The sequence below is a fragment of the Sorex fumeus genome, unplaced genomic scaffold (assembly GCF_029834395.1).
Source record: "Sorex fumeus unplaced genomic scaffold, SorFum_2.1 ptg000030l, whole genome shotgun sequence".
Classification (NCBI taxonomy): domain Eukaryota; kingdom Metazoa; phylum Chordata; class Mammalia; order Eulipotyphla; family Soricidae; genus Sorex; species Sorex fumeus.
In genome coordinates this window covers 21,875,849-21,889,177 of record NW_026606087.1, presented here as the reverse complement: position 1 = coordinate 21,889,177, position 13,329 = coordinate 21,875,849, and the positions used below count along the sequence as shown (strand labels likewise).

General features: G+C 51.5%; 1 protein-coding gene across 2 annotated transcripts in view; it reads left to right on the top strand.

The window, feature by feature from the left end:
* TENM4 (teneurin transmembrane protein 4) overlaps positions 1-13,329 on the top strand; it is a 371,175-nt gene that overhangs the window by 223,219 nt on the left and 134,627 nt on the right. For both annotated transcript variants that reach the window (XM_056115823.1, XM_056115822.1), the window contains exons 9-11: positions 1,162-1,263; positions 2,808-3,002; positions 6,551-6,751. In XM_056115823.1, coding sequence (XP_055971798.1) covers positions 1,162-1,263; positions 2,808-3,002; positions 6,551-6,751 — 498 coding nt within the window. The remainder of the gene's footprint in view (positions 1-1,161; positions 1,264-2,807; positions 3,003-6,550; positions 6,752-13,329) is intronic.

Sequence of the window (13,329 nt, the reverse complement as noted above, 5' to 3'; positions counted from 1 at the left end):
ATCCAAAAGACCTCAGTTAAAATCCTATTACTTAGCATCTGTGAGGCCTTCCACCTCTCTCTCTCTCTCTCTCTCTCTCTCTCTCTCTCTCTCTCTCTCTCTCTCTCTTACCCCTCAGTTTTTTTAATAGAATCGATGACACAGAAATAAGATAAACTTTGTGTAAGCTAATGGAACAAAGAAATGGAACAAAGAAGCCTCTCAGTACACTGTAGTTCTTTCCTTTCTTCCACATCCAGCATTATTGAAAATAGGTTGTTCCAAGCATTATTGAAAATAGGTTGTTCCAAATAAGCAGATGTTCCAGAGAACAGGTTCACTCATTGCAGCTATAAAAACATTGACTAATTTCTTACAGAAATCTTTCTGAAATGAATGTTGTATTTGCTTGACATTTCACACAGAATATACCAAAATTATTAGGAAAAGGCAGAGCAAGCGTTATCCCTGCAAAAGGTGGCCCATGAGTAGATGCAGTGAGTGAGGGAGGGAGGGCAAGAGAAGTGGAAAGAAGAACCCAAGGCCTTTTGAAAGAGTTTGGATGGTTCTCACTCTGCCAAATGGGAACCACTGAAAGGTTTTAATAGTAGCATGATGACAGATGCCATTTTCCACATAGATTTCTATTCTCACTGCTAGAGGAGAAGACCTCGGGGTGAGGAGTGAGCATGGAGGCTGGGAGGCTGATTCTCAGCACAGCGAGAGACTTTGGGAACTCAGACTAAGAGATGAAAGAGCAGAGATGGGGAAAGACATATTTGCAAATGCCCAAGGGTTTTATGGGGACAAAAAGCAAATCTGTAGATCATCAGCTCATTGTGAGGAAAATGTCAAACAGAAGTGTAAAGAAGGCCGCCAGAATGACCCAGGAACCCATTGTCCAAAGCTAAATGCTGCTGACAAGCAGGTCCCCCGGTGTCTCTGCGGATGACTTTCTAATGCACTGTAGATAGGAATCGCTTTTATAACACATTGGTTCTTCCAGCATTTTCCACACCATGCCTCTCAGTTCTAAGAACCTCAGTAAGAGTAAAGGAATGTGTTTAACTCTATTGGCTTCTGTTTGTGACAGACCAGAAATGCTGGCATGCCTGGGTCCTGATCTGGGCTCTAACGGAACACAGACGTTCTGCACTTACCTGTGCCCCCTTTCCCTCACAGAGTCAGTGGACAACTGCCCCAGCAACTGCTACGGCAATGGCGACTGCATCTCCGGGACCTGTCACTGCTTCCTCGGCTTCCTGGGCCCTGACTGTGGCAGAGGTGAGGCCTCCACGCTGCTGCCTTGATAGCCCGGGCCCACTTCTGGCGGCCAGTGCAGATGCCCAGATGCCAGAGCTACCTGGCACCAGTTTTTGGGAGTTGTGAGAGGGAGCAGAGGCAGGCAGAGCCCCCCTGGGCTGCCCTTGTTGTCCATGCCACCTACAGGTGCATGGGGCAGGAAGGCGGGAGAGGGACCGCTCAGGGACATCACAGTGCTTGTTCATGGGCCGGGACGCTGGGGCGCTGCTCTACATTTGGAAGCAAGAGGCTCCACTCTGTCTCTGCTGTCCGGAAGCACAGGCCGGATCCTGGTGGAATCACAGGCCAAGGACTGAGACGGCATGCTCTCCATGTGGGACCTGCTGTTGCCTGACTCGTGGGTACTGGGGCAGCCACTTCTCGATAGGTCAAGGCTGTCCATGTTCTTCCCATTGTGTCCAGGCTTCATTCGGATAGGTCAAGGCTGCCCATGCTCTGCCCCGTGTGTCCAGGCTCCATTCCGATAGGTCGAAGATGCCCATGTTCCGCCCCCATGTGTCCAGGCTCCATTCAGATAGGTCAAGGCTGCCCGTGCTCCACCCTGTGTGTCCAAGCTCCATTTATTCCTAGAGGAGTTTATAAGGAACATGGAGATAAGGGCCCAGAGTTCTGAGACGGCCATCAGCAAGGGACCTTGTACGGAGGGACCTGTGTCCCGTGTCCAGGGCGTTGGGTTTCTGTGGGGAGGGCAGACCGAGGGTTCCCATGAACTATCTGTCCAGCACCCTTGCGAAGGCTCCTTCTTATGGATTCTCCACCTCCTCATTGCTCAGTGGGCATGGGCCCAGGGCCTTTTAGAGCTTGGTCCTGTGCCAGGCACTTGCACTGAGCAGGACCCATCTCAGATAGGACAAGAACCAGCTAGATGGTCACCACCCATGGCAGTGGTGACACGCACCACAGGTGGGTTGCACACAGGGAGCCCCTGCCCCAGTCCCTGCAAGCTGCCAGCACAGTGATCCTCCCATTGGGGGGCTGGGGGGGGGGGGAGACCAAGAGAGGAGAGGCTCCCAGGGACAGTACGCAGTGGGCCCTACCACCTGAGCGCAGACAGGAGGAAAGAGCTTGCTCCCTGCAAACACTTCCCCAGTTGCTTCAGAGAACTTAAACTGGAATGAGACCCAGCAGAAGCAAAACAGATGAACGCCAGTGTGGCCACGTGCTGAGGTTTCAGGGTCAAACCACAAAGCCTGGTTGGGAGTGGGAGATGGTGGGGGCCACAGGCGTGGCTTTTGAGGATCTGTGGGCATGGTTGGGCCACGGCCCTTGCTTCGTGTGGGCTGTGGGTTGGTGCGGCTCTGTGGGTGGGTTTTGGTGTGTGGGCGGGGTTTGGGTGTGGGCGTGACTTAGGTGTGGGCGTGGCTTGGGTGTGTGGGCGGGGTTTGGGTGTGTGGTGTGATGTGTGGTTTGGGGGTGTGGGCAGACTTGGGGCCCGTGGGAGTAGCTTTTGGGCTGTTGGTGGGTGTGTGTGGCTTTGCACCAGACTGTCTGTCTTATATTCGCAGCCTCCTGCCCCGTGCTCTGCAGTGGAAACGGCCAGTACGTAAAGGGCCGGTGTCTGTGCCACAGTGGCTGGAAGGGTGCCGAGTGTGACGTGCCCACCAGCCAGTGCATCGACGTGGCCTGCAGCCACCACGGCACCTGCATCGTGGGGACCTGCATCTGCAACCCGGGCTACAAGGGCGAGAGCTGCGAGGAAGGTGAGTTTGGGGATAGGCAGCCTGCAGTGGCCTTGAGGCACACCGGACCCAGAGGGCATCAGGGGCTGAGCATGCCTTCATCCCAGGGCCTGTGCCCCCCAGCACCCACCTCCACCCGACACAGGGCCCATCCGCACAGCCACTTACCTATCACAAGGGGCAGAGGAAATAGCGTCCCGTTCATTCTGAAGGCCAGACAGATAGTACCATGGTGTAGGATGCTTTCCTTGCATGTGGGTGTCCCGGGTTCTGTTCCCAGAATGACATATGATTCCCCGAGCCCAACCAGGAGTGATCCCTGGGCACTCCCAGGTGTGGCCCCCCCAACCAAATATTCAACAGATTTTGCTCACAGAATGCTGCTGCATATAAAGCCCAACCCCCTATGACTAGCATCTCAGTCTGCGGGTCTTGGGGTGCTGGTCAGGCGGGAACATGGCTTCTCCACAAGACCTCCAGCTTGCTCAGTGCATCTGAGAGCTCCGAGCTCAGCACTTTCCCGTCCCTGGCTGGTGGGCGGGAAGCTTAGTGCTTCTGCAGCAACCTTCTACCTAGGGACATGAGTGGAATGCTTTCCTCGGCCTTGAGGGGGCCTCCTCACCAGCTTCTCTATGGTAGAAGCCCCCACTCACGCCTGCTCCACAGCCCTTTTCCCCGCCAGATGCATGCTACAGGCCCCTGCGGGACCCCACAGCCTGTTGTGAAATGAGAAGCCTCTCTCCTAGAGTGAGACCAGGCTGGAGAAGAGAACACGGGCCAGCTGGAGTGGGGGATTAGGCCACCCTCAACACCTCTCTGACTCCGCCTGCCCAGATCTCTAGGAAACTAGAAGTCTTACTTCTCGGTAACCCCATAACTAGAGTCTGATTCAGGAAAATCATCTTAGCAGCAGAAACCCCACTGGATTCCAACGGGCCTGTCCCAGACGCTTCCCTGGCAGGATTTAGCCATGAGATCTGGGATAAGTTCTTTAACCTTGAATCTCAGTTGCCTCATCGGAACCTTATTGGGCTGTGGAGAAAACGATATGATCACGTTTGTAAAGTGCTTCCTGACAGCAAGCACAGAGCAGGCAACTTCCAGATTTCTGGATTGGAGCTGCCTGGCTGTGACCTTGGCCTGTGGTCTCATGCTTCACCTCCCTGCCAAGGAGAAGTGGAGCAGAGACTCCATAGAGAACAGCACACAGTCACTGGAATATTCTGCTTTCTAGAAAGCTAGGTTCTAAGGTTTGGGTTTTGTTTTAATCACTCAAGGTTTTGCTTTAATCAGTCAAGAGTGTGCAAAAGATGATAAAATCTAGTGGAATTTAAATGCAAAATACTGTCACTGTCCTCCCATTGTTCGTCGATTTTTTCAAGTGGGCCCAGTAACGTCTTCATCGTGAGACTTGTTGTTACTGTGTTTGGCATATCGAATACATCATGGGTAGCTTGCCAGGCTTTGCTGTGCAAGCGAGATACTCTCGGTAAGTTGCCGGGCTCTTCGAGAGGGGCAGAGGAATAGACCTCGGGTCGGCCATGTTGGCCACATGCAAGGCAAACGCCCTACTGCTATGCTATCACTCCAGTCCAAATGCAAAATAAATTCTTATTTAAAGTAAGGAATATGGGGGTATGGTGCCGCCAGCAGGTCAATCTGTACCTGTGAGGCGAGTGTATCAGCAGCCTCATGGCGCCTTCAGACTTCCAGATACCCCAAAATTGCTGCTGTGCCTTTGGTCAGACCCCAAAAACTTGGGGCAAAGTTTACCAAGAAAGTAAACGGCCACAAGTTAGGTATGTGGGAAACACACCTACAAACCACCTCCGGCTCAGCTATATAATTGGAGGCAAGGCCTCTTTGGTTCCTGATTGAACTGCTTAATGGCCATGATCCCAGAGACTGAAAAACGAATCTCGGAACCCAGCGGCTTTAGGTAGAAATGCGTCCGATCCCTGCAGTAGGCTACCGGTGCTGGGCCAACCCAGTGGGAATAGGTTTCGTGCCTTTGCCTGTTCCCCCTGGCAGCCCAGTGGCCGCCATACTTAAGAGACCACTGGATAGTCACATTTGGGCCCCCAGTGATGAGACACACAGGGCCTCATGGGATGGGTGTGGAGCCGGGCTTGTCCTCCCCACCCCAACGAGACCCCAAGTCATTGCCCACGAACGGCCTCTCTGGCTCCTGATCAAGCTGCTTAGCGGCCATGATCCCAGAGACTCAGAAACAAATCTCAAAACCCAGCGGCTTTTGGCAGAAATGTGTCCAGACCCCGCAGTAGGTTACTGTTGCCGGGCCACCCCAGGGGGGAAAGGGTGCTGTCCCTCCGCCTGTTTCCTTCTGGCAGCTCTGTGGCTGTCACCCTCCAGAGGCCACTGGACAGTCAGGTTTGGGCCCGCAGTGACGAAACTTGTTGGACCTCACGGGATGGGGTGGAGCCGGGCCTGTCCTCCCCACCCCAACGAGACCCCAAGTCATCGCCCACTAACAGCCTCTCTGGCTCCTCATCAAGCTGCTCAATGGCCATGATCCCAGCGACTCAGGAGCAAATCTCGAAACCCAGTGGCTTTTGGCAGAAATCCCTCCAGATTTAAGTGTTAAAATTTCAGAATTTCAAAATCCCACAGCCACTACTGCAGCCACGCGACATCATATGTTATTCATAACCAGCAACAGAAAACAAGTTGTCTACTGTTGCCTTTTCAGCAGATCTGAGTATTGGGGTAAAATCACAAATAATAATGGTGGGTCTGGTGTCAAAATATTGAATGTGATCAAAGTAGAGAGAGAGTAATGTGGAAATCATCTGCCCCACAGGTAGGGGGAGGGTGTGGGATGGGGGTATACTGGGGTTTTTGGTGGTGGAGAATGGGCACTGGTGAAGGTACGGGTGTTTCATTGTATGACTGAGACTTAGACCCAAAATCTTTGTAACTGCTCTCACGGTGATTCAATAAATAAAATTATAAAAAATGAAAAAAAAGTAAGGTGGAGTTCATGCACAATTCAATCAGCTAATCAGTGGCTGAATAAATAGCAGTACTCCTACAAAAAAAAAAGTAAGGAATCTTTTTTTTTCTTGGCTTGGTTTTTTCATCACACAAATGAGCTGCATTATGAAGCAAAAACAATAATTTGCTCACCACAATGTATCGACCTCTTTCATAGAGAGGGATGCTGTTCTAGAAAGTAGCCATAAAGAAGTGAATAGAGCAGAGTGCTGGTTTAGGGGTTACTAACCATTGGGCACTGCATGCAGTGCTGATACCAGTAGGTTTTTTTCTCATTGAAAGATTTGTCACGGGACACAGGTTCCTCTGGACAAGTTATTTCCCAACAACTTGGAACCCGCATGCAACTCTTACAGGTGAAGGACTTGGGGCTCAGGCAGACTGGCCCAGGCAGAGTGTGGGGCTGGCTCTGCCCTTCAGAGTTCTGGCTCTTCCCTATACCTGGCTACGGCTCCCTGGAAATCTCTGTCCTCCAGACTCCTGGGATCCAGGCAGCCCTCCACTTAATGAAGCCCCTGTCTCCTGACCCCTGTGCTCTCTCCTTCCTGTCACAGTGGACTGCATGGACCCCACATGCTCAGGCCGCGGTGTCTGCGTGCGAGGCGAGTGCCACTGCTCCGTGGGCTGGGGAGGCGCCAACTGCGAGACCCCCAGAGCCACGTGCCTGGACCAGTGCTCAGGCCACGGAACCTTCCTCCCAGACACGGGGCTGTGCAGCTGCGACCCCAGCTGGACCGGCCATGACTGTTCCATCGGTAAGTGTGGGGAGAAGGGGTGGAGAGAGAGAAGAGTTTTCTGTGCCACTTGTACCCATTTCGTCTGCATCCGTGGCTGGATGTGGTTCTCAGCCACGTAGCTGTGGGTTTGCTGTCAACGCTCTGATGTTTCTTCTCTTCCCCTGGCCGCTCTGTTCTTAGGTGGGGAGAGGATTCCAGAACTCTCTCTGCACCGCCCTCCTTCATGGCGTCCACCTTCGTGTCCGGGAGGGTGAGGGATGAGTTTCACGGACATGCACCTCACCACTTCTATGGTCTTTCCTGGGGGCAGGACTGCAGGAACGGCATGCTGAGGGGAAGAGGGGTGGGAACTGGGTGTGGAAGGACTCGCAGCCCAGCTGTCAGCCCTGAGATTTCATCCTTCCTCAGAAGGAAGGCCAGACTCCATGTGGAAATCGGGCTTCTCTGTGACCTGGCCAGATCTTCTACTCGACCATAAGTTCTACAAGGAAAGAAAACACATCTAAGTCAGGCATTATTCCCAGGGCTCACTCAGCATCACTCAGCCTTCAGCTGCTGCCCAATCAATACAGAAATAAAGGCAGGGTGAGAGCGATAGATGAGATAGAATAAGGTGCTTGCTTTGTACATGGCCAACCCCAGTCCAATTCCCAGTACCACATATAGCCTCCTGAGTCTAGGTGGGAGTGACCCTGAGTGCAGAGCCAGGAGGAAGCACCACCGGTGTAGCCCCAACACTCCCACCCCCAAATAAATCTAAATTATTTAAATTATTTGATAACTAAATTTCTTTAAGTATTTAACATTTTAAAAATTAAGAAGTGAAGGCTTGAACGAACTATTCAGTATGGCATTGCCCACAGGTCTAATCCAAGACCACCCTAAGTCCAAGACAACCATCTGGTCTCCTTTCTCTAGGATTAAGCCTGGCTGTGATTACCTGGTTCAGGACTGAGCTCTCACTTCAACAGCCTCACCAGTTCCTGTGATGCTCTACTCTCTGAGTGTTTATGGGGCACCCACAGTAGAGTTGGCACTCTCTCATGGGAGGGGTAATGGGGAAAGTCCTTTCTTTGAAGACCCGTGCTTCTAGTAGAGAGGGGACACTGAACAGCTGCGGGAAGAAGGCTTCAGGGAGGAAAGTGCTTTGGATGGGCAAGCCTGAACTTCCTGCTGCTTCCTGCTGAGAAGTAACTGCACCCATGGCCACATTTCTCACTAAATCATGCTCCATGCTACACCCTGCCACAGAAGCCAGCAGCAACTCAACGAAGTTCATTTAGTTCTAGCTGTGATCAGGAAAGATGTTTTATTTATTGCGGAGTAAGGGTGGGGAACAGGTCATATCTGGTGGTTCTCAGGGCTTGCCCCTGGCTCTGTGCTCCGGGATCACTCCCGGCAGGCTCCAGGAATTATATGGGATGCCCAGAATCGAACCTGCATCATTTGCATGCCAGGCAAGCGCTCTATCCACTGTACCGTTGCTCCAACCCAAGGCAAAAGTGTTTAGATCAGCATTTCCCACCAGAGGTATTACTACCTGTTCCCAAGGGCGCTGGAACAATTGGGTGTGGCCAGTCTAGATTCAGGAGTCCCTTTCTGCTGGTCCACATGAAAGGTAGATTTCCAGGGAACCCTTAATAGTCTTTATTCTGAAAGGAGGTGGGAGGCCCAATATGTTGGGGGCCCTCTGTTGTTCAGACACAACCCTGGAGGCTCAGGAGCGCTGGGCATGCGCTGTCCCCAGGGAATGAGTGGTCGAAAGAGGACCTTCTGAATTATTTGCAGAGCTCATGTAAAGCCAGGATAGTGAGCACATGTGCAGGGCCGTAGGACCGACTCTCGTTACGTAGCTCTCTTTACAGCAGCCTCATAAATGATCCTCTTAAAGCCATGCAGGGTTGTATTGTTCATAATGTGGCCACAAAGCTAATTTATGATGGTTATATAACAGCCTATGCTTTGTTAATTCGTGATGAAACGCGACGGCCTCTGACAGATGCCTTTTACTGAATTCACTCAGTATGATTTAGTTGGGCCTGGAAAAGAAGCAGCAAAACCACCAGAAGCAACTTGGAATAGGGTCTCGAAGGTTCTTCTGCCTCATCTCTGAGTTTGACACTACCCTCCCAGCCTGGTACCAAACACACACAAACACACACACACACACACACACACGTGCGCGCACACATGCACACACGCACACGCACACACGCACACACACACACACACACACACACATACACACACACATACCTCCTAGGATGCTGTTTCATGAGAATAATCCCCTACACCCTTGAGATCCAGGTGCAAACCTCTCCCTGACGTGCTGGGCATAATCTGGGACAAGTTACTTTTCCTGTCAGCTCTAAATGGAGGTAATAATTGTACCTCCCTTCTGAGACCGTTGCTTGCAGAGTTATTTAAGATCACTGGACACCTTTCTCCTGCTCTTTTGCCCATGATAGGGGCTTAGTAAATGTGAGCTGTTGGTTTGATTCTGACTGGGCCAGCCATTAGCGAGAGCCCTGCTATTAACTCAGATGTTGGCTAGAAGCAGGAGGAGATATGCCCTTTCCCGAAATGTGGATTGTGATTTTTAAATCTCTAACCTATAAAGAACAGAAAAGAGTGTCAGAATGGTTCCAAAGCCAGGAATTCAAATGGTGGCTTCAGAATGACTGTCCTTTCCTTCTAACTGTAAGAACGTTTTGTTTGTTAATTATTATACAGCACACACAAATATTTCCTACAGTGAACACATTCCACTCATGTATGCACATACGTATGCTTACACACACTCAAATACACAGTCACATATACACACATGCATGCTCACACATACACACGCGCTTATGTCATACACACATGAATACTCACCCATACACATGCATGCTCACATAATCACATAATACACATAGGCACACCCACCCGCTCACATCATACACATATGAACATTCATACATACGTGCTCACACACAGTCATATAGTACACACGTGTACTCTCACACATCAGGCATACATAGATTCACATCATACACACATGCATACATACTCACACATGTATTCACACACCAACACACAAACACACCAATATACGCGCACACCCTGATACAATAGCCCCATGAAGCAGGGTGACATTTAGGTGCTGATCACCCATTCTCCTGTGGGTGGCAGAGCTTTGCCAGAGTTGTGCCATGAGGAAGATGAGCAAAGGAGCAGTCTCGGTGTTGGGGGTCGGTTCAGTTCAGGGCCACGAACAGAGGTCACCTTCTGTGGGGGAGGACCTGCTCCCACTAGTTGCGGGGCTTCACCCCGACCCCAAAGCCCCCAACCCTCAGTTTCTCTAAGTCAGACCAAACAGGGCTATTGAGAGGATCCAGCAGGAGGCTGGCCTTAGGCTCAGGCACGCCGCCCTGGTAGTTCACAGTATAGCTCTTGTGCTCTTGCCTGGCATGGCGGGTTGACGCTGACACCTGCCCAGGGCCTGAGTGACCCTTGGACCACCAGCGCTGGCAGTGGGTGGCAGGGTTTTATTCACGCTTTTACTCAGTCCCGGATTCCCAGCAGCTTGGCTTCCAACCCCGTCTCAGACATTCCTCCATCCATGCAGCAACCCACACTCCAGACAGGCCACCTGGGGGCTTTTTGGGCTTTGGGGAGGACCCAGGCTGCCACACACCTGGGCCTGCCAGGTTGCCGCCTTTGGAATGGGGGCTTTGGGCCAGTGTGGAGGCAGAGAGGGGACAAGGGTTCCAATGACGGCTACTGCCCTTGGTCCAAGATGGAAAGAGTTGGAGAGGGCAGTCACTTACCAAAGTACCTCAATTCAATCACATTTGCTTTAGACCCAGGCTCTGCTTCTGGTCCTCAGCTGTCACCATACACGCCCATTCCATGCATAGATTTCCAAATCAGTACTCTCCTTTCTTCCTGAGGCGCCTCAGGATGGACCTTTAACCAAAGTCGCCCACTTTCTGGCACTTACCATGCACCAGGATGACAGATGCTTCACCGTCTTCTTCTTAAAGCTCAGGGACCCTGTGCAGGAGGCGACGCCATTCACACTAGAGTGGGAAGTGCAGCCCCCTGCTGCTCAGGCAGAGTCCAGAGCCAAGCCCCAGTGGCTCCAAAGCTGCCCCAGCTCCAGAGTGTGCTGAACCAGATCCTATTTGGGCCATGGCCTGAGCCTGCAGCAACTGATCAATCAGAGCCGCTTGAGGTCTAAGCGCAGGCCCTGGGGTGCCTTCAGCGTTCGTGGTTTCCCGGTGGGTAACTCACCCGGAGGAGGGAGAGGCGCCAGCTTAGAGACTGCCCAGGACCATTCCAGCTCCCCACCTGCCCGCTCCGCCTCTCAGAACCACACGAGTGCACACGCCTGGACATGCACACAGACATATGTACATACCAACATGCACACGCACACAGGCATACAGACACAACACACACGATCTCATGTGCACTAGACACATGCTCATATTGCACACAAGAATGCACACATGAATGCGCACACATGCATGTACTCATGATTCTGTGCACGTGTGTACACACAGCACAAAGTGCGCACATGCACAGATACACAAAACATACACATATGAACACGTACACCGTGCACACACATACCTGTGCATACACACATACACACATGCACGAGCTCACACACGCATATATTTTCAAACATGCACACTCAAATATTCTGTCTGTCTGTCTCTGTCTGTCTGTCTGTCTATCTGTCTCTCTCTCTCTCCGTCTCATACAGGGCTAGATGCAAGCTCCTGGGCTCCTGCGTTCTCTGCCACTTTCGAGCTCCTGTTCCCTTGTGTGGCACAGCCAGCCAGCCCCCTCCCTGCTGGGCTGGCATCGCGTCACCTCCTCCCGTCTTTCCCAGGGAGCAGCCCAGATGGGTTGGATTCAGCTTCTGCATAAAGGGGGAGACACTTAGCTGAGCAGAGCGCCTACCCCCTACCTTTCCCCAGATGCTGTCCTTGGTTTTTCAGTCCTCTGACCCAGAGCTGCCTGGGGGAAGGAATTTCGCTTCTTTGACCCCTTGGACTCATCACCGACTCCTTGCTGGCTCTGTGTCAGGTCTCCTGACCTCAGCCCTCAGCCCTGTAACCTCTGCCCTCGGTCTCATTAATTTCTCTCTCGTTTCCACCACTCAGTGAGCTCCCATGGATCTCCCAGAGATGACTTACTTGTGGGGCCCTCTCATTATGCCTTATTCCTCTGGGCTGCTGGTTCCTAGAAGCAGAACATGGCAGAAATTCTGCCTGCCGAGTGCTCATGCGGGTGGTTGATGATTCTTATCATTTCAGTGCAGTTGAGTTTCATGTAGTAAGAGGCAGAGATGTTTCAAGATTCAGTGCTCTGGGCTTGTAGTTAGTACACACAGTCAGGAAGAACCAAGGGGATTTGGAATGGGACCACACTAGACTTCCTTACCAATACTAAGCTTATCCACAGAGTACAACCAATGACAACTGCCCTGCAGGGTTTGGGTTGTTATTTTTTTTCTTTCCCCAAATGCACATTTCTCTCCAAAATGAGCATTAATACATTTGTATAAATTGCCTTTCATGGTGGCAAGCATTCAGTATGCACTCAGTAAGTAATGCACATTTTTAGAATGCATGATTAAATCTGAAGTAGCCCAAAGGATACTAACAAATTTTAGTTACATAGTGAAGGTTTGCCACCAAGACCTAGGTTTGAGTTTATGTAAACTTGAATCTCTCTGTCTCTGACTCTTCCTCTCTTTTTCTTTCTGTTAGTGTGCCTTTCTGCCTCTGTCTAACTCTGCCTCTCTCTGTTTCTCTGTCTCTCTCTCTCTCTGTATATCTTTTTCTCTTTCTCTATCCTCTGCCTCTTCCCCCCTCCTTTCCTCTTTTCTTTCCTCTTCATCTCTCTTTCTTCCCTTATGGTTTCTGACACTTCATCACCACAGACACACACACACACACACACTCTCTCTCTTTCTCTTTCTCTCTCTCTCTCTCTCTCTCTCTCTCTCTCTCTCTCTCTCTCTCTCTCTCTCTCTCTCTCTCACACACACACACACACACACACACACAGAGTTATTGAGTCTAGAGGATTCATTAAGTGCTGGCACTTTATCCCAGAGGACCACACAGAAACCACATGCTCTTGGGGGGCTTCTCTCAGAACAGCGGCCTTCCTGAGCCCCCTCAGGAGTGGACCACAGCCTCTGTGGAGACCAATCCCATCAGGATGTGTCTCTCCTTCCCTCCTGATGTTTCTTGTGCTGGGATGTGGAGCAGAGAGCCACAGTCCACCCCCGAAGCAGTTCTGCAGTAGCCCTGGGAGAGCTGATGTTTCCTTTTTTTTTTCTTTTTTTTTTTGGCTATTTGGGTCACACCTGGTGATGCACAAGGGTTACTCCTGGCTCTGCACTCAGGAATTGCACCTGGCGGTATCTCAGGGGACCATATGGGATGCTGGGAATCGAACCCAGGTCAGCCGCGTGCAAGGCAAATGGCCCTACCCGCTGTGCTATCGCTCCAGCCCCAAGAGCTGATGTTTCTGCGGTGGGGCTGGAGCAGGAACCATGATCCTGACCAAAGAAGGGTTGGAGAGGA